The following is a 20,466-nucleotide window of genomic DNA, read 5'->3' as shown; positions in this document are numbered from 1 at the left end:
GTGGAGACCCCTGATGAATAAAGGGACTAAGCCGAAGGAAAATGAATGAATGAATTGTCCCTTTAAGGTTTCCAAACCTTTGACTTGTATTGTGTATTATATGTTATATATTTACTCGTGTGTGTTTATGTACGTGCATGATCTTTTTCAGTGGGCTTCCTCCGCAGTGGCACTAAGCTGCTTTTCCGAAGGAAAAACCGAGAGAAAGACCCCAGTTTCAGTCAGTCCCACGAAGACGTCTCTAACCTGGGCAATGACTCCTCCACAGCTTCCTGCTCCTCCACCAGCCGTAAGAAATCTGGAAGTTTCTCTCGTCGCCTCATCAAACGCTTTTCCTTTCGCTCGTCCAAGACAAAGGGCAAAAGTACAGCCAACGGCGGGTCCAACACTACAGACAACTAGAGGAGAAATGAGGGAAAGAAAAGTGAAGGAAAGAGACACGGTGCGGGCACCAGTCAAATCAATGTGGAATAATTGGCTTTATGTTTCTTCAGAACAAGTTATTTATGTTATATATTGATTGTGCACAACCTAAAACGGTTATATCATACTTCTGACCACACTATATACACTGAAGCCAGCCTTGCTTTGGCGTTAATGGAAACGCCAATAAACGCGGAAAATAAAAGGATTTATAATCTATGGATGCATTGCTTATCTAATTTATTTGATACAACGGACAAAAGGTTGCTTTTGTGGATGATTTCAGGCGAACAAACTGGAAACCCCCAAAATGGATGGGAGTTTGATGCGGTTATTGAGCACAAGGGGGCGACAGAGACCAATGACTATTCATGCCTCCAATCTGTCGCTGTGTCGTTTTTCTTATTTATTTTACTTCATCATTTGCACTTTGGATCTTATTCTGATTGTTTACAATGCCGGGGAGCTCTCTTTCTGTCGTTTTTAATCATGTTTGTGTATCGTTTACTGTTTCTCGGCACTGGTTTGTTTCTCCTGCGCTCATTAGGAGTATCCGGAGAGCGTGATATGCTAGGACATGCTGTGAGCTTTTTTTCTCGTTTTGCTGTTGCTATATATAGCATTTAGATCAAGGGATGGGATTCCCTGTTTTCAAATAGTGGTACATTTGACTTTCATCGTGGCTTCAATAATATTTTATAACGATGTTTCTGTTCGTTTAAGGAACGGAAACGTCCATAAGTTACTGTAGACATATCGCACTAAATTACGTCTGTGTGTTTTGGTTGTAAACATGAGCCCTTAGTTTGACCAAAGGGACACACTACAGGTCAAACACCGCATTTGTGTATATTTATAAATTATTCCAGGAATTATTGTAAATCTACAACCTCGTGAGATAGATCAGGCTGGATCTGCAGTGGGAAAGTACTATTTTCAGGGTCCACGTGAAACCTCAGGGGCTAATATAAAAGGTATAATAAGTTTCATCGCTTTTATTTTTTTCAGAGATGGCTTTTTAAACCGAACAGGCGCTGCCCCAGTTACACACAACCGCGTTTATTCCTGTTCATTTAAAGTTAGCTGCAATAAAGGTCTTTTGCACGTCAAAATACATAAAGTAGATCTTATTAGTGATAGATTTTTATTGTAATACTAAGCAGGAGGCTTTGTTGTTTTCTGGTAATGTAAGGTAAAATATAGGAGTAGTTCATATTCAAACTTCCTACACACCGTGGTCACCATTCATTTTCATTTCATGAACAATAAAGATGCTCTGGTATCTGAAGCTGTTTATCTGCATTAAACTCTTCGTATTGCACGAAACCGGTTTGAAACCAATCAAATCTCCTTTTTGCCGAACTGTCCCTTTAAGAATCTCACTCGCAGTATCTTCCCAGCAAGCATTTTTTTGTTTTTTAAAAATGATGTCTAATAGATGTCTAAACATAGCCCTCTTGGCTAAAACAAGGCTAAGTTTGGGCTGTCTGTGAAAATCTAATAGACGTCTAAGAATAGACCAAAACTAGACTAGTCATCAAATAAACAGAAGCCTATCTAATCTGTCTATTTGACGACTGGTCTGGTTTTGGGCTATTCTTAGACGTCTATTAGATTTTCACTGACAGCCCAAGTTTAGCCTTGTTTTAGCCAAGCTGTCTACGTTATGTCTATTAGACGTTTAGTAAACGCACGATAATTTGCTTGGTTTCCACACTACCCATACAAATCAATGCAACTCTCAGACTTTTATTATTTCCAAATAACCTGAACTCATAATAAAGACAACTGGGTGTTCAGGTTAACCAAAATAATAACTACAGGAAAGCATCTTGACAATTATACAGTGAATTGCAGGTCACGAATCAGTGGCTCAGAGCTTTATTGTCATTTTGGAGCATAAAGCCTGAAAAATGTTGTATGACCAGAATGTTATGATGACAGCGAACAATCTGAAGTGAAGGCGCTGCTGCTGCTGGGCCTTCCGAGGTATTCGGAGCTTTATATTATTGTTGTTCATTTGATGTTTAATTTATTCTGAATAAATTATTTTTGAAAAACCATTCATCCCTTCTTTTTTCCCATTATTAACCAGCAAAAGGGTGCATTTCTTACATGCACACTGAATCAAATCACTTTTATTGTCACATCACAAAAAATATCATTAAATTTATAGTGCATTTTAAAGAAATTTACTGTGAGTGAATTTAATCTAAAATAATACGTCATGATAAACTAGACTTTTAAAAAAAGGTTTTGCATCAAACTGTGTTAAAATTCAGAGGGAATATGTTCAATTGGTTTGAACTTACCGCCGAAATGTGATTGACCTAAAGAAAGACCAATAGTAGCGCAGACGAACCATGCGAATCAATCAGCTCTCGCATATTCAGTTGCACTCTGATTGGTTCTTTACTTTGCGCTGTTTATGCACTGCAAGCTCAAGCCAATGAGGATTACATCCGCTCTGCTTTCGCCTCCTACAGCCAATCAGGTCCGTACTTCCCCTCGCGCAACCAACCAAACTTGTGGGCGGGACTATGCTTTGACCGTTCAACCAGTCCTTAAATACTGCAGCTGCTCCACAGCCACTTCACTGATTTCTACTGCACCCTGTAAAAAAAGTAACTCATTCAACATGTCTGGAAGAGGTAAAACCGGAGGAAAAGCCCGCGCCAAGGCCAAGACTCGCAGCTCCCGCGCTGGTCTTCAGTTCCCCGTTGGTCGTGTTCACCGTCTTCTGCGTAAAGGCAACTATGCTGAGCGAGTGGGCGCCGGTGCCCCCGTGTACCTGGCCGCCGTGCTGGAGTACCTGACCGCTGAGATCCTGGAGTTGGCGGGAAACGCCGCAAGAGACAATAAGAAGACTCGCATCATCCCTCGCCATCTCCAATTGGCCGTCCGTAACGACGAGGAGTTGAACAAACTGCTCGGCGGAGTGACCATCGCACAGGGCGGTGTTCTGCCCAACATCCAGGCTGTGCTTCTACCCAAGAAGACCGGCCAGGCAGCGGCCAGCTCTGGCAAATCTGGAAAGAAGGAATCTTCCCAGTCACAAGAGTATTAAGTTGAACTGAGTTGATTCATCCAAAGGCCCTTTTAAGGGCCACCCAACTCATCTGAAAAGAGCAATTTCCATGTGTCTGAATGTGGTGTAGATTGTATTATTGAGCTGCATATTAAATTAAGTCTTTTTAAATCATGTTGGTGTTTCTTGAACCGAGTTTAAGCTTAAGTACCATGTATAATAGAAGTGTTTTCGTTATCAGAGTTTCTGAATATAACTTTAATTCTTAAAAGAAAATAAACCTCCATTTAATCATAAGAACTGTTTTTCTAACCTTTCCAATTTCTTCTAATTGACGTTATGTTGTAAACTAGTAAACATTCATAAGCACGAGGTGAGACGAAGTTACTTTCTGTTGGTCTATTTTTCATAATATAAAAAGCCTTTATGTATGGGTGAACTACTGCGTGACTCTTGTTTTCCAGCGTAAGCCTAAATATGAACAACAAAAAACCACCTGCTTGTTGATATATTTTATTCTTGATACATTCTATTGTTGATTTGACCAAACAATGTCGCTGGTCAAGTAATTGCTATAGAATAGCTGATCAATTACACAGTTGGAAGGCAGTTTACAGCCTACTACATAAATATAAAATATTAACTTGAACTTAGACCGCTCATTTTGCCAGTAAAAACCTTATGTGGTGCCCAAACACCCATGAAATCTTAGCACCTCGGTACTTTAATACAGGAATATTTTTCCTGTGATTAAAGGAAATGTGGCATATGCTTACAAATGTATAATTCTGTACGTAAACGTGAAAGATATTAAATTCTACATGGAAAAAAAGCTCAGATCTAAAAAGTAGACATTTTTTCACTTCCTCGTATTAATGAGGTTCATAGGTATTGTAAAGCGTAGGTCTCAAACTCAATTCCTGGAGGGTTGCAGCTCTGCAGTTTTGCTTCAACCCTAATCAAACACAGTTGATGCAACTAATGAGGGTATTCATGACTATTTTCAACACCTTGATTATTTGGATCAGCTGTGTTTGATTGGGTTGGAGCAAAACTGCCAAGCTGAAACCCTCCAGAAATTGAATTTGAGACCTATGCTGTAAAGGCAGCATAGGGTTTTTTTTTTTACACAAAACTCAGTGCATGAGACGAGAATGGCAGTCAGAACAGTGTGAACAGCCTGCCAAAAGTAGCGTCTCTGTTAAAGCAAGGCACTGAGGTATAGATAAAAACCACATATTCATCTAATCATGGTAGTATTCAGATATTGTTGAATTGACTGTTGATCCAAGTTAACAGCATGTCAAAATTCCCTAAATAACTAGGTCTAATAATATTCCAGTGTACAACATGAAAAAACAGAAACACCAGAGCTATCGAGCATCATTTAGTTTCCTGGCTGTTGTGAGAATGTCTTTGGCTCCTTTATTAAGGAGAACGTTTGCCAGATCCAACCCCAGTTTCTCAGCAGCTTCGAGGGCTGATGATGAGATATTGCAGGCAGTGACTCCAACATTTGCAGAGTGCGGTGCACTTTTGTTTACCTAAAAAACATTAAAAAGAGATTATAATACTGTAAATATTACATTGTGCAATTTTACATTTACATTGATGCCCAAAAGTTTGCTGTTTGGTAAGAGGTTTTAATATTTCTGAAAACTGCTGATTACGCTCACGAAAACAAGCATAATTATTATTTTATATTATTACATTTTTATCATTACAATATTCTCAAATAGTGCTCATTAAACATTTCTTATAAATGTGTAGATGAGCTGCTCAATTAATTTCATGAACATTCTTGTAATATTTTTTCACCTCAGAAAAATTCATTAATTTGGAAATGTTGCACCACACACAAAATAAATGATGATAATAATAAAATAATTAAATAAATCCATAAATATTAGAAAAAATACTTTTGGTTTGTTTTTTTTTTTGGGTACAAATTTTCTAAAGTAAATATACATGTCCATCAGCAGCAAAATGGTGTAACATATGAAGATCAAAATTAAACATACATTTATTTAATTAATGCTTACATCAGCTTAAATAACTCGTTATTCTTGGCCCACTGGCAGTTTTGACATGTTTTAGTCATAAAATGTCATGTTTTAGTCATAAAATAAAATAGACCATGTACCTATCCAGAGCGAGCAGAAGGGCTGCCAAAATCACTCTGGACCCCTCACACCCAGCACACTGCCTCTTTGAACTTTTACCTTCTGGTCGACGCTACAGAGCACTGCGCACCAGAACAGTCTGACACAGAAACAGTTTCTTCCCTCAGGCAATCCATCTCATGAACACTTGATGATAACAATTGCGAAACCAACATCACTACTTGCCATACACTATTATACACATATACACTTATTTAACAACACACTTTACATGCCAATTTGCACATAACAGCTGCACATATAACGTTGTATATAGTAATAAACATGTACATACACTTGTCAATCTGTATATTTGCACTCACTATTTACTTCTATTTTTTTTAAAATATATTTATTATCTGTTTTTTGTCCTGTCTCTGTTATCCTGTTGCACTGTAGAAGCTCTGTCACGAAAACAAATTCCTCGTATGTGTGAACATACCTGCCAATAAAGCTCTTTCTGATTCTGATTCTAAACTCACCTAATTTTTGATAATTAGTTTCAGTAAACAAGGTTTAAAAACTCCTTTTGCTGAACTAAACGCATCTTGATTTAAGAATGTTTACATATTTGTACTAGAAAACAAAACACAAATGTTGCGCAAGTAATTTTTTTGCAACGGAAAGTCACAGATCAATGAACTGCATTCTCTTTGAGTAAAAATCCTGAACCCAAACATCAGAATGCCAGTACATGTATTTGACCCTTACTTTGTTGTCCAATTCCACACACGTCTGCATGGTGTCCTTCAAACAATCAGCTCCATCCAAACTATACACAGCTCCAGTCAGATAGAGCTGAAAGCAGAGCTCGTTTAAATCTAGATTATACAAACATCAGTAACACAGCTGTATAGACATGTATAGGGATAGTTCACCCAAAACATAAAATATTTAACCTGTTCTATATTCCAAAATACATATTCAATCGTGTCTTTTTATTTTCACATGCAATAACTTTTATCATCTGGCATATTGGGAATGCAAATTAGCCTATAATGTTTTTCCATCTGGACACAAGCAAATCACATGACACATCACATTGGACCCAGTCCGGCGCACGCATTCAGCAAAGTCAGAAGCATGTCAAGAAGCTGCCTTTGTGCGCAATCAAACTCAATGAAATTCTTGCACTTGAAATTATGTCTAGTAAATTTTTCTTGTATTTATTCTTGTCCAAATGCCAAACTACTTGTAATTAAACCGATTTTTCTCACAGTAATTGTGCATTTTAATAGTTTAAGTTTAATAATTTGATAGTACTTATGACGTTTGATCTTATTCTGCATCCCTAAATCTTATTCTTATCCTACCCAAAACCTAAACCCAACTTCTACCTTATTAACTATTAATAAGAAGCTAATTAGTAGTTTAGTTAATGGTTAGTTAATAATTTGGATTGTGACTTAATATGAAGTGTTATCTTGACACCCAGGAAAAAATTATATGGATGACAATCTGTTTTCAACATTCTTCAAAATATCTTATTTCATGTTCAACAGAACAAAGAAACTCAAACAGATTTGCAACAAGTAAAGAGCGAGCAAACGATGACAGGATTGTCAGTTTTGGGTGAACTATCGCTTTAATAAGCGTTGATGGTAATATTTGTCGTTTTACCATAGACCCTTTGACTTCAGTATGAACAGCAACAGGTACACTGCAGCCTCCTTCCTGAATGCAGAAAAAGGGAATGAACAGTGCTGGACTACATGTAATATGGTCAATTAGATATATAACCCACGTTTCACGTTAGTTCAGTTTGTGTGCGTAAGTAAGTGAACCCACCAGCTGTTTGAGGAAAGCTCTTTCTGAGATGCAGCGTAGGACTGTGTGTGGATGATGCAGGACGGACACCATTTCCAGAATGTCTTTATCTTGAGCTCGGACTTCCACTGCCAGAGCTCCCTGAGCATAACACACATTTTTAATAAACATTTCATCAAGCCAGTTCTGCAGGTTAAGTACATTTATTTAGTGAGTGTGCGTTCAGTCTGATCACAAATGAAGCATTATATTTTTATGCACATGGAATGTTAACTTAAAACCGTTGACAAAATGTTCCACAGCTGTTTCCTTTTGTGTTTGTAACATGTTGAGGTTGCACCTGCTTCTTTCAGCAGTATCAACAACTGAACAACAAGTGCAAAAGCATGACGGTATAAACAATAGAAATGTTCTGCTATGGTTTCAGAATTCTTATGTTCTTTACATGCACACTTACCTGACCCACAGCATACATGCAATCTTCAGGGCCCAGAACCTGCGATTTATAAAACAACCACAACAGTCGATGCATTAGAAATTAAATGATAAGCAATAATGAATGTTGTGTTGGGTGGATTATTTTTATCCTAAAGATTATATTTTGTTTTAAATCTGTATCATGTCCTGTTACTGTACACTTTTTTTTTTTAAAATATACATAAAATTGTGACTTTTTTTCATAACTCTGACTTTATTTTCTCTCGATTAAGAAACAACGACAATTGTGAAATATAAACGCTGAATTACAAGGTAGAACTCAGATTTACGTCAGAGTTGACAGATATAAATGTGAAATTCAGAGAAATAAGAGTAAAAATCTTGCAATTCTGACTGCATTTCTTACATTTGTGACTTGTGAGTTTACAGACTCTCGCAATTCTGATGTTATATATTAAAATGATATTTTATTGCTCTCAAAACTGATAGATACAGAGTTCCCTCTCTTTCATAAACAGCAGATTTGAGGTTCAAATACTTTTTTAAAAGCACTATTCATTTCAAATCAAGCACCTTTGTAATTCACACTGTACTTAAAGAGCCCCTATTGTGGATTTTGAAAATGACTGTCCATGCAGTGTGTAACAGTGAATGAAACCCTCCAGCAGAGGGTTAATCTGAAAATGCACCTTATTTAACAATATAAATTTTTAATAAAAGATTTGACTCAGAATCCTTTAAATGATTCATCATTCGTTCGAATCTTTTGCCTGTTCGTATTGACGTAGACACAAAACAATACCAAATATGAACTATCAGATCTGGTAAAACGTGAACGCGCCTTTCCCTTCAGACACTAGCGGAGTGCGAGGGATCATGGGACTGATCATGACGCGAAGATTACTATCACTGTGAGATGGCCAGACATGCGGCTGGGGGGAATAAAGTGTTAAAGTTTACAACAACACCACAGTATAGCCAACCGTGTGCTGTGTTTGTTCCTGTCATTTTTCTGATGATTGATACAATAACCTTCCCTGCAGAGTGGGATTCGCCAACCGTTTGTTATTAAAGGAAGGATCAGCAAAGACTACTAATGTATGGGACTAACTGTAACACAGTTTGTATGGAGCAGTTTCTTCTTCCTCCAGATCCTGTAAGTGTTTCTCCTTTCTACACAATCTGAGGTGAGATTAAAAATGTTGCTTCATTTTCTGTAGTTTGCAAAATATGTGTTTAATTGTGTGTTGTAACTTGTAATCTCTCCGCAGGGCTTGTAATCATGTTATAGATCAGTGCTTGTACTGTATCTCTCAGGCTAAATCTGTATGGGTTATTTCACAAATAGGGTCCAAAACCATGTTGAAAACGCAACACATGCTTCTTCCTTTGTCGATTTAAATGCGTTTCTGAACTCGCGATCCTCTGCCATTTGTCTTTGCTATGACCACCATCAGCTGTTCCTCACACACGGTGGAGTCAATTTTCAAAATAGTTCAACTTTTGCCACTGTGTGGCTTAATACTGAATGCGTGTCGCTCTCACATACTCTGTGTGCTACATAGCCATGGTGGGCGTTTCTCTCTGTCTCGTGCTAAATGCGGTCGACCAATTACAACAGACTGGGTCACTGGATGAATCACAGCAGATTAGCCTCACGCAAAGGAGGGGTTTGGGAACAAAGAAATCGCTTTTCATTTTTCATTTATTTGGGAAAAATAAATGCATATTTCAAGACAATGAAAGTGTTTTTAGACTCTGCATGCATATCAGCCTGTTGTTGGAGACCCCCAAAACCAAAATATGACCTCTTTAATGCATAATAGGGGCTCTTTACCATTTCACTTGCACAATATTTACTCAAAATGTCAGAGTTTCGATTATGTTTTCAATGTGTTCAAAGAATTTAAATAAAATTGTAAACAAATATTCAAATGAAGGTTCTAAAACGCACATTATTTGTTTTAAATATAAGTTTTAAATATACGATTTTTTAATTAAGATTTTAAATTAGCTGTTTTTGACAGAAGTATTGAGTGCTTAAACTCACGTACCTCAAATTTATTTCACTTAGATGTGCATTTTAGTACAAAAAAGAATCTAATTAGAAAAGATAATCTACATTGTGATTTTAACCAACCTGACTGATTCTGCTTTCCCAGCCCATACGTTTGAGGCCTGCAGCAGCGAGAATGATAGCAGCATAGTCATCCTTTTCATCCAGCTTCTTTAAACGGGTGTTCAGGTTCCCTCTCTACAGTAGAGATGTCAAGGAGGGAGACTCCAATAACATTAAAATGATATAATACGATCCACAGAAAACTTGCCGGTGGAAGAAATACTCAGGAAATTTGTGCGTGCTTCAGCAGTCCATCAAAATCAATGATAAAGCTGCTCCTATTAATAATAAATACACATCCACAGATGAACAAGGCAAGGAATACAATAAAGGATACAATATTTTCAAACTCCAGCTGAGGAAATCGTTTCTTCAGCTGAGCTGCTCTACGGAGTGAACTTGTGCCAATCACACTAGATGGAAAAAAAGGAGAAGGTTCAAAATGTTTCTGACAGCTTTGGTTACATAACCATCATAACATGACATCTATCACAGAATGTAAAGTTTTAAATTGAATTCCAGCACTACGAAAACTACTCCTCTTTCTTGATTACTGGATCATCAATCAAGTTCAGGAGGATAAATAGGTTCCTGTGCTTTTATAAGTAAATAAATGAAGAGCTCACCTCTTCTCTGGCAGGCTGTCAAGGGTCAGTCCAGCATTTTTTGGATGAAGCACCACTGCATCATGGGGATTTTCACGCCTTTACAAAACAGTATACGCGACATATTACACACACAGCTTGAACATGTTTTCAAACTACCTACTACGGTGCCATTGGTCATTTTACCAGTCATACATATCTACTTATTTTACATGTATCAGTTTAGTTAATTATTAAAATAGATGGCAGTTCTTTCAATTGTAATAACATAAAAATGTAAATGTCAAATTAATCTATCTATCTATCTATCCATCCATCCATCCATCCATCCATCCATCCATCCACCCATCTATCCATCCATAGTGCTCAGCAGAAATGAGAAAATTTGAGTATATACAGGAATCAAAGAGTGAAATTCATTACCTCTTGAGACCTTTTTTAAGACTCTTTCCCTACATTTAAAAACCTTATAACACCTTAGGTTTCAACCAGAAACACTGGTGAGATTTTAAATTACAGTATATTTACTAAATATTAATATAAGAAACTAATCCAAAACTAAAACATTATTTATATACTGAATAAAAATCTATTAAATCTAGCTAATTCAGCAGGTTGGCAGAAATAATGTTTTTTTTTTTTTTTTTTTTTTTTTTTGTTTGTTTTATAATTTTTTAGGGGTTTTTCACCTTTATTATGACAGGACAGTAGATAATTCAGACAGGAAAGCATTGGGAGCAGAGAGAGGGGAAGGATCGGTAAAGGACCTAGAGCCAGGAATCGAACTCGGGTCGCCGCGAGCATGTTGGTGCTATATGTCAGCGTGCAGTACCACTGCAGTAAACAAAGCAGCATAATGTCAATTCTAGCAGGATTTTATTGATTTCTGATCCTGATTTTCTCAGATTTAATTCAGGCAAACTTTAGCATACAACCACACACTGCAAAATCAAAAATTATTTAAAATTGAATACCTGGCAAAATAGCATTTAAGACTTTTTAAATACTTTTTAAGGGCCTTCAATTTCTCTACATTGATCTATCAACTTGTAATATTTTTTAAGACCCCGCGGACATCCTGCAGTGAATATAGGCAATATATTTTGGTGCATCTGAACAAACAGATTTATTAAACATATATATTTATTAAAATACCATTTCAGTCACTGAACATCTTTAGAAATTTTAAGATAATACATTTAAACTCATGCTAAATATCGCAAAATAAATTACAAACTACAAAATTTAACTCTTGATTTTTACAATTTTTTATGTAATCTTTTTCCATAACATATAAATTTGGGTGTACTCATTTTTGGACCATTATTGCAAGTTATTTTGTTGTTATTTTATACATGCCCAAATAGATTATTGTTAAGCATCCTATAGGAAATATTAATTTAAATGAGATATTTGTGAGGGGTTTACTTATATATGCTAAGCACATATCTATCTATCTATCCATCTATCTATGCAATTTTTTATATACACATACATAAACATATATATAAATGAAATGCAGTTTCAGTTAATACTATTTTGTTACATTTAGTAAACGCATGCTTTTAACATAAGTTATAAAATTCTGTCAGATTTCTTTCAATTATTCATTAGCAAACACAAATAAATATTGGTTACACATGACAAATTTGTAATACTTACTCAAGAATGGCTCCAATAGTGAATCCAGGGGGCAATGAGGTAGGTAAATCCTTTAGAGAGTGCACCACAATATCCACTCTAGTGGTGATTAAACATAAGAAAGGAACAAAAAATGCATAAATAAATAAATGTATTACTAAAACAAATTGCTAATTAACTGCTCCATTATGTTGTCCCCATACAATATTTAATAATGGGCTTAAATATGGTTTATTACACAGAGCTTATCAAGAAGTATTATCAAGCGTCAAAAACTATTTCTAATCTAAACCATTGGAAACCAACAGAACAGAGGGTGAACAATGCCACACAGTAGAAAATAAGAAAATAAGTATTCTAATACAGTAATCATCCATAATATAATCATCCATAATATCAGATACATAATAATAATTACAGGTTCAGTCAGTCTAAATCATATTACAGCATGATCAATCAGGCAACAGTGTATTTGTGACCCTGGACCACAAAACCAATCATAAGAGTACACTTTTGAAATTGAGATATATACATTATACGAAAGCTGAATAAACCTGCAATATCAGGGTTAAAAAATATGAAATACTCAGAAAATTGAGTTTATAGTTGTCCAAATTAAGTGATATTATTATAATATTCTTATTATTAATAAAATATTAACATTATTATAAACATATTATTATTGGCATAAAAGAAAAGTAGATCATTTTGACCCATACATTGGCAAAAATATACCCGGACAACTTAGGACATTTTTTGTGACATGTTTACATTTGTGTTGATGTGTTCTCCAACTGTATTCTCTTAGGAAGGAGAGCCCTTTATTTTTGCTGACAAGAGATCACATTCTTATCATTTGATTTGATTTATTTTGAACAGAAACATCATACATAAAATATCATTAACAAAAAATACATTTCAACATGGTTTAAATGAGCGGGATGAAGCACAAGCTTATTATTTTCCCACCCCATTACCACACACATCATTCGTCTATTATTCAACTTATTTCTTCTTTTACGCATCTCTTCTTTTTACATAAGACATATGAGTTTGCATGAGACATATTTTGTCCTTTGACATATTATATGTTTGATTCCATTTGTACATTTACATTTTATAACAGACCCCAAAAAATAGAGTTTTGCTAAACAGCCATTAATTGAAATTTCATCATACCTTTCTCCTTTTATTCCTTTTCAGTCACCTCTATTCATCATTATATTCCTTTAATAATATATCTATACAAATTTTTAAATTGAATAATATCCTGAGATTGTTTGAGAATCTGTTCTAGTACATACACAAATTTTTTAAAGCTCTCCTTGTTTTCATCCTCTTAAGATTTTGTTCTTCTCTCAGATTATATCTGAGTATATATATGATGTATATGTATATATATATATATATATATATATATATATATATATATATATATATATATATATATATATATATATATATATATATATATATATATATAAATATAAGTAATTTATTCCTAGCTTTAAACATAAATTGTGCTGTTTTAAATGTAACCAAATCATTGAACTTGCGTATCTTCAATTTAAAAAGTACAGGATTTGTATCCTCCAAATACGTCACATGTTCTATCAGTCTAATTACTTTTTCCTTTATTGTACATACGGATTGTAAGTTAGATTTATATATATTCCCCCAAATTTCAACACAAAAACTCATATATGGCAACATAAGCGTGTTATATAATTCATACATTGATTTATTGTCCAGGACAGTTTTGACTAATTTTGATATCGCATTATTTATTTGTGGTTTCCAACTAATTTTATGATCCAGTACAACACCAAGAAACTTTATTGCTTATACTCTTTCTATAACTTTATTATCAATATGTAATTTTATATTATAAATACTTTTTAATTTCCCAAATAACATACTCTTTGTTTTACTTATATTTAATGACAATTTGTTTACGTTAAACCATAATTTCAATATATTTATTTCTGTTTTAATAAACTCCATAAGTTTTGGTAGATTATGCCCAGAACAAAAAATACTTGTATCATCTGCAAATAAAATAAACTTTAAAAAGTCTGATATCTTACACATATCATTAATGTAAATTATAACAATATTGGACCTAAAACTGATCCTTGTGGTATGCCACAATTTACATTTAGATATGATGATTTATGGTTGACAATTTCCAAGAACTGTTGCCTATTTTTTTAAATAACTGCTTATCCAGTCCAAGGCTACTCTTCTAATACCATACCTTTCTAATTTATTTACCAATATATTATGATTTATTGTATAGTATGCTTTCTTTAAATCTATAAAAACTCCAACTACCTTCTCCTTTTTATCTATCTTATTAGTAATTTCCTCAATAATTTCTGTTAAGGCCAGAGATGTTGATCTATTTTTCCTGAAACCATATTGTTCATCAGTTTAAAGGTTATGCATTTCCATGAAATTATTAAGCCTGTCAACAAAGAGTGTTTACAAAATTTTTGAAAACTGAGAGTATAGAAACTGGCCTATAATTTTGTAAAGTATTGTTTATCTCCAGATTTATATCTTTGCAATTTTCATTTTATTTGGAAATTTACCAGATTGGAAAGATCTATTACAAATATGGGTTAATGGTTCTACAATGTCTTCAATCACTTTCTTACTTATATTCATATCAATATTATTGCAATCCATGGACATCAGCATCAGCATCTTAACAAAAGCTCAGCTGAGTGATCAAACTTACTCGTTTCTCTCAAGCGCGTTCTCCAGCTCTTTGGTGAAGAGGCTCTTTTCGCCAATCTAAGAACAGACATGTTTAAAACACAACAAAGAAGATCCAGCTGTCAGGTTATAATGGATTTGTACATGCTGGAATCAAAGGCTCTTTATTCCTGGCAAACTCTGACATAAAAATACATGGAATTATGGATGGATTTCTACCTTTGATAATGCAGTGTCCAGGATCTTGTCTCCAATTGTGGACATGGCAACTGAAATGTGCACAGACAAAAAAGGTAAGAGCTGAATAGCTGTGCACACTGGCTCCAATTCTGACATCATCATTCATGTATTTGACACAGACAGTAGGATTCAGCAGTGAAGCGGTGGTATAGATTACACATTCTCAGCACAACACAATCCCTCTCTGTTTCTAGATGAGTGCATGAGGACAAGAAAACCAAGAGCAGTGTCTGTGTGTGTGTGTGTACAGAAAAAAATGCTTTTTAAAAGTGATGCACCCAAAGCATTTCAAGTAGATGGAATTCATTTGAATTATGGAATGAAAAAAATGCTTGCTTACCAATCTCTAGATGAACGTCTGGATAAAGTTGTTTTAGTGTGCCGGCCACACTGTCAGTTTGAATGCGAGCCAGCTGGGAGACATACACACACAACCACATTACTGAAGATCCCAAATTACATTTTTGACAATGTCATAAAGCCTCTGTGCAATATCTGAGGCAAATGCAAGAATAAATCTACTTCGAGAGTGGCTTTCTCAACATTTTAAGTCAATGTCATTAATTAGATTCCTAGAGTTACTCAATAGATTTTAAAAAGTAACTTTGCATGCTAATACCAACAAAAAAAGATCAAATGCAAGGGGTCACCTCTAGTAATCACTATGGTGGCTCTGAATGGTAGTTTTTATCTGATTAAAGCACACTGGTTAACACACCCATTTCCATTTCACTATCTACCCCTCACTTCATAACGGCTCACTTTATAATCTACACACTTTCCCTTCAGTGGGAACATTGTATTGTTAAAATAAAGTCTTGATTAACATTAGTTACCAAAGTAAGCTTCATTACTGCACAGACCCATATTTCAATAAAAAGCTATGTTTACACAGATATACAGTGCTCAACATATATGAGTACACCCCTCACAAATCTCTCTTTTAAATTCATATTTTAATAGAAAGCTATACAATATTATATTTGCGCATATACATTAGATTAGTCAGTACTGAAGCAAATTCTGGAGCTTATCTAACAAAATAACTTACGATAACGGTCAAAAAACTAGTACACCTACATTAAAACGTTATAGAAAAAATATAAAATACAAATTTTAAAAAGAGGAAAAATTAAGAGAAGAATAAAATGGAAAATTTTAGTTGAAATTTTGTAGGTTGTATTTATTTATTTTTTTGCAATATTTTGCTTGAATTTAATTGTATTATCTTTCAATTTCTATATATGTTTGGTGACTAAAATATTATTTTAATAAATATATCTGTTTAATATAATAAATGAATAATAAATACATCTGTTTTGTTTAAATGCACCAAAATACATTGGCTATGTTCACTGAGAAATGGAGAAAAATATTGATGTGGCTGTACTGAAATGCTGAGCTCTGTAGATTTATATCATTAAAGCATTCTAGTTGTAATGACAGATAGTGTAAATATATACATATCTTCCTAATGATCTGAAATGTTTACTTGCATTTATTTAAATAATTTTGATAGTTTTACTTTTCCAAAATGTTAAACATTTTTATAGTTCATTAGTGTCTGAAAACCGTATATAAATGTTGTTATACATAATTAAAAGTGTCAAGATTAATTACATTAAATAAAAGGCATAGGAGTATGAAAATAAATAGAATATATGCATGTTATTACCTGGCTCTTCCTTGTTCCCATGCGGATAACCCGACTGGCTTTTCCATTTCCCTCCTGAAAGAAGAATAATATCCCATAAATTGATATTAATACTTCAGTAAAGATAAAACAGCATCGATCAAACTCTCACTCTAATATACTTGAATGGCCCTTCCATGGTCTTTGCAGGCACTTTAACAGTTCGGGATGATGTGCTGGGTCCAAGGCCTAATGAATGACTGAATGAATGAGACACTGCTGGAGGGGCATTTTATTCCTTGCAGCGTCCTGTAATCCCCACACCCTGCGTTTCTGGGCTGAGCTGATAAACTATAGGCTCCATGAAACGCATCCAGTTGCAAGCAAGATATACATGTGCCGTTCAGCCCAGTAAGTCTAATTGTTCCACAACACTGCTATTGTGAGCGTTTCGAAAACACTATGACAGAAGAGGCTAGAAGAGATCAGCTGTATAGAGGCTGCTTAGGTCACCAATCAAATAAAATGTTATTTAGATTACGCTATGCCAATTCCCCAAGAGCCTGTTATTTCATGCACTTTTCAATTTTGATATTTAGGGCTTTTTTAAAGGAAAGAAAACATTCGAAACTCCCTTTAGAGTTTCTTTTACATATATTTTTTGTCTGTAGACTTCAAATACAATAAGTTTTTAGCAGTTTCTTAAAGTTTTCCCAGTACTGGGTTGCAGCTGGAAGGGCGTCCGTTGTGAAAAACATATGCTGGATAGGCTGGTGGTTCATTTCGCTGTGGCGACCCCTGATGAATAATGGGACTAAGCCGAAGGAAAATGAATGAATGAATAGTTCCTCAAAATGATATTTTTTCTCATTATATCTATACATATATTGCCATATATCTCAGTTACAGAAACATTTACAGTCACTACTTTTCACAATATTTTTACAGAGGGATATGGTCATACATAATATGGTTGATAATATAGAACATTTAATCCTACAAAAATCTGATCCGTCTATTCATAGTATTTTCTGAAATATAGAGTGATAGAAAGTGTTTGACTCAGCAAAAACCTTTATGTTTGTAATCTAATGTCAAAAAATTTAAAGAAGATTTTGGTAACACTTTACAATAAGGTCTTATTAGTTAATGTTAGTTAATTCATTTACTAACACGAACAAACACTGAACAATACAGAATTTGTTGATGCTTAATAAAGTTAGTTAATGGAAATAAAGTTGTTTATTGTTAGTTCATATTAACTTACAGTGCATAAACTAATGTTAACAAGCATGAACTAGTAATTGCATTAGTAAATTGTGAACTATGATAAATGCTGTATTCATATTGTTCATACTTAGTTCATATTAGTAAATAAATTAACTACCATTAGCCAACAAAACCTTATTGTAAAGTGTGACCAAGATAACCTGACTTTATTCAATTTTAAGATTTTAGCAGATGTCCATGCAAATTAGCGTTGCAAATGCAAATTAACGAAACTTACATATTTATTTAACCATAAAATTTTTGAAAATCCTTGGGCATAAATATAAGTTTATTTTTCTTTAAATTTACCAACAGTGTCTTGCCTTGAAGCCTTATTAAAGTTATTCTGTTTATTGTGACTGACAAGAAAGTAAACAGTAGAAAATAAGAGATTTTCTTAACTATAACATATTCAATTTAAACGTTTAATTAAGCGTTATATCATGGTGGAACATTTTGAACAGAATGCTTATTAAGCTAAAGTATTAACTAGTGTGACCGCTAATCCCGAAAATCGTGTGAAAAATCTTATTTCGAGACTCCATAGCTACTTCTGGATCCACATGTTTCTATACCCGCCTACTTTTCTAACCGAAATCTTCTCGTCCACCAATAGAAAGACAGAACGGTTGAAATGACAGTTCGGTGAGCCAATGAGATCGCCGTATGTCACTCACCTTAAACTGTGTAGTTTTTACTTACTTTAGAGATAGTGTCGTTCCCAGACATATCCATCGTGAAAGTGGAACGATATGTTCCCCGAGCTGTATCGTCACGGTTTTTCGGTCATTTGCACAGTTGTTTTGGTTAAATGATTCCTGTAATGTCAAACTGCCACCGCAAATTCTGCTCGTGACCCGATTTCTGTTGCGTGACCTAGACGGGAACGAAACTTCCGTCTGCCGTGTACACGCCGCGCTGGGGGTGTGTTCAGTTCAGGCTCGTCATGCAGCGCCACACAGCGCTTACTTCAACACAACATCACCACACATACTGTAAAATCACTTAATTCATGCTGAAAAATGTCAATTGAAATATAATTTGACATTTCTCAGTTTTATCCCCAATGATGGGTTGCAGCTGAAAGGGCATCCGCTGTGTAAAACTGCTGGATAAGTTGGCGGTTCATTCCACTGTGGCGACCCCTGATTAATAAAGGGACTAAGTAGAAAAGAAAATGAATTAATAAATGTCAGTTTTGTATTCAGTTTTTAATGTGTTTTTGACGAATTTAATGAATTCCCCACCTTATCTTGGTTTAGAATCATTAGGTATAGAATGTGTTTGTATAAAATTTAAATATTTGACAACTGAGAACACACTGTATCCTCTAATTATCAAATAACAAAATAACAAAGGTCAAAAACTATTATATGAAAAATAGTTAAATTAAATGAATAATTATAATGATTGTTTGAGAGTTAAATCATCCATGTAACTTTTTCAGGCTGCAAAGACAATGACAATATTCATGAAATGGCTGAAATCCCTTCAGGAAGCATAAATATGTTCTATTTACTATTTTGTTAATTCATCTTCCCTGTTTTAGTGTCATTCTAATGTTTGAAACTTTGTATTGCTAGAACTTCACATATTAGTGCCTCTTTAAAATAAATCAAGGTGGATTATTCATTTGTATGTCACTTTAAATAAAATCGTAATGTCATTCAAATTAAATGGTAAGAAAAGGGAAAAAATATTGAAAACAGGAGAGTTCCATACATATTAGAGTTTGGCAAAATGACTTCTTTGTGCCAATAAAAAAGAAGACAATAGATTAAAAAACAACAACAACAAAAAACAAGCTGTGCAAAATAAGCTGAGTGTTACACTGAGTGTAAACATTTAACTCCTTTTTAGTACAGTCTTTTCAGTTAGGCACATGGTCTGTAAATTAAAGAAAAAATGTACATAATAATAAAGATGGTGTAAAAATATAACATATAAAAAAAAGTTTGGGGTCAGTAGGATTTTTAAATGTTTTAAAATAAGCTTCTCCTGCTCACCAAGACTCCATTTATTTAATAAAAAAATACAGAACAAATGGTAAAATTGTGAAATGTTATTGCACTTTAAAATAACTGTTCAAAAGTAGTTTATCATTTAATTAAATAATTTATTCCAGTGATTTTAAAGATTTCATTACTCCTGTCTGCAGTCACATAATCCTTCAGAAATCACTCTAATATTAATAATATTAATGATATTTATTACTATTATTATCGGTAATAAAAGCAATGTCTGGAGTAATAATTTCATTTGAAACTATATACAATTAATAAATGTAGCTTTGATGAACAGAATCATTTTATTTAATAAATAAACATGAAAAAAAAAAGTTTCATCTCACCGGTTTGACCAGTAGTGTGTATATATACAGTTGAAGTATTAGCCCCCTTTGTTTTTTTTTTTCTTTTTTA

At 34.2% G+C, this 20,466-nt stretch overlaps 3 protein-coding genes across 5 annotated transcripts in view; 2 read left to right on the top strand and 1 right to left on the bottom strand.

Moving 5' to 3' along the window:
• Nucleotides 1-2,487, top strand: part of c2cd2l (c2cd2 like) — a 48,484-nt gene extending 45,997 nt beyond the window's left edge. For both annotated transcript variants that reach the window (XM_056457926.1, XM_056457925.1), the window contains exon 15: nucleotides 152-2,487. In XM_056457926.1, coding sequence (XP_056313901.1) covers nucleotides 152-402 — 251 coding nt within the window. In that variant the 3' untranslated portion in view covers nucleotides 403-2,487. The remainder of the gene's footprint in view (nucleotides 1-151) is intronic.
• Nucleotides 2,488-2,978: 491 nt separating this feature from the next.
• LOC130229230 (histone H2AX) lies at nucleotides 2,979-3,622 on the top strand. The gene has a single exon (XM_056457924.1). The coding sequence runs from the start codon at nucleotides 3,062-3,064 to the stop codon at nucleotides 3,488-3,490; it is 429 nt and encodes a 142-aa protein (XP_056313899.1). The 5' UTR covers nucleotides 2,979-3,061; the 3' UTR covers nucleotides 3,491-3,622.
• A 329-nt stretch (nucleotides 3,623-3,951) lies between these two features.
• On the bottom strand, nucleotides 3,952-18,956 carry hmbsa (hydroxymethylbilane synthase a). 2 transcript variants are annotated; one of them, XM_056457922.1, is made up of 14 exons: nucleotides 18,749-18,956; nucleotides 16,820-16,873; nucleotides 15,485-15,557; nucleotides 15,124-15,173; nucleotides 14,927-14,982; nucleotides 12,205-12,282; nucleotides 10,564-10,641; nucleotides 10,275-10,350; nucleotides 9,959-10,072; nucleotides 7,838-7,876; nucleotides 7,402-7,521; nucleotides 7,234-7,287; nucleotides 6,325-6,411; nucleotides 3,952-4,995 (listed from the first exon to the last, which is right to left on the bottom strand). In XM_056457922.1, exons 1-14 carry the CDS (start codon nucleotides 18,779-18,781, stop codon nucleotides 4,825-4,827), a joined length of 1,083 nt encoding a protein of 360 aa, XP_056313897.1. In that variant the 5' UTR covers nucleotides 18,782-18,956; the 3' UTR covers nucleotides 3,952-4,824. The 2 variants fall into 2 exon arrangements, with proteins under 2 accessions (XP_056313897.1, XP_056313898.1); XM_056457923.1 differs by lacking the exon at nucleotides 18,749-18,956 and adding an exon at nucleotides 16,950-17,038.
• Between the last annotated feature and the right edge of the window lie 1,510 nt (nucleotides 18,957-20,466).

The sequence above is a fragment of the Danio aesculapii genome, chromosome 5 (assembly GCF_903798145.1).
Source record: "Danio aesculapii chromosome 5, fDanAes4.1, whole genome shotgun sequence".
Taxonomy (NCBI): Eukaryota; Metazoa; Chordata; class Actinopteri; order Cypriniformes; family Danionidae; genus Danio; species Danio aesculapii.
Note: the sequence above shows the minus strand (reverse complement) of the source record. Positions and strands in the feature narration are given on the sequence as shown.

Excerpts from the sequence above, each read along its gene's own strand:
- hmbsa (XM_056457922.1), bottom strand. The coding sequence starts at position 18,781 with ATGGATATGTCTGGGAACGACACTATCTCTAAA. Across the intron at positions 15,174-15,484 it reads AGACGTTCATCTAGAGATTG|TTGCCATGTCCACAATTGGA; the intron begins GTAAGCAAGCAT and ends TGCACATTTCAG. Across the intron at positions 10,642-12,204 it reads ACTATTGGAGCCATTCTTGA|GCGTGAAAATCCCCATGATG; the intron begins GTAAGTATTACA and ends TGTTTTGTAAAG.
- LOC130229230 (XM_056457924.1), top strand. The coding sequence starts at position 3,062 with ATGTCTGGAAGAGGTAAAACCGGAGGAAAAGCCCGCGCCAAGGCCAAG.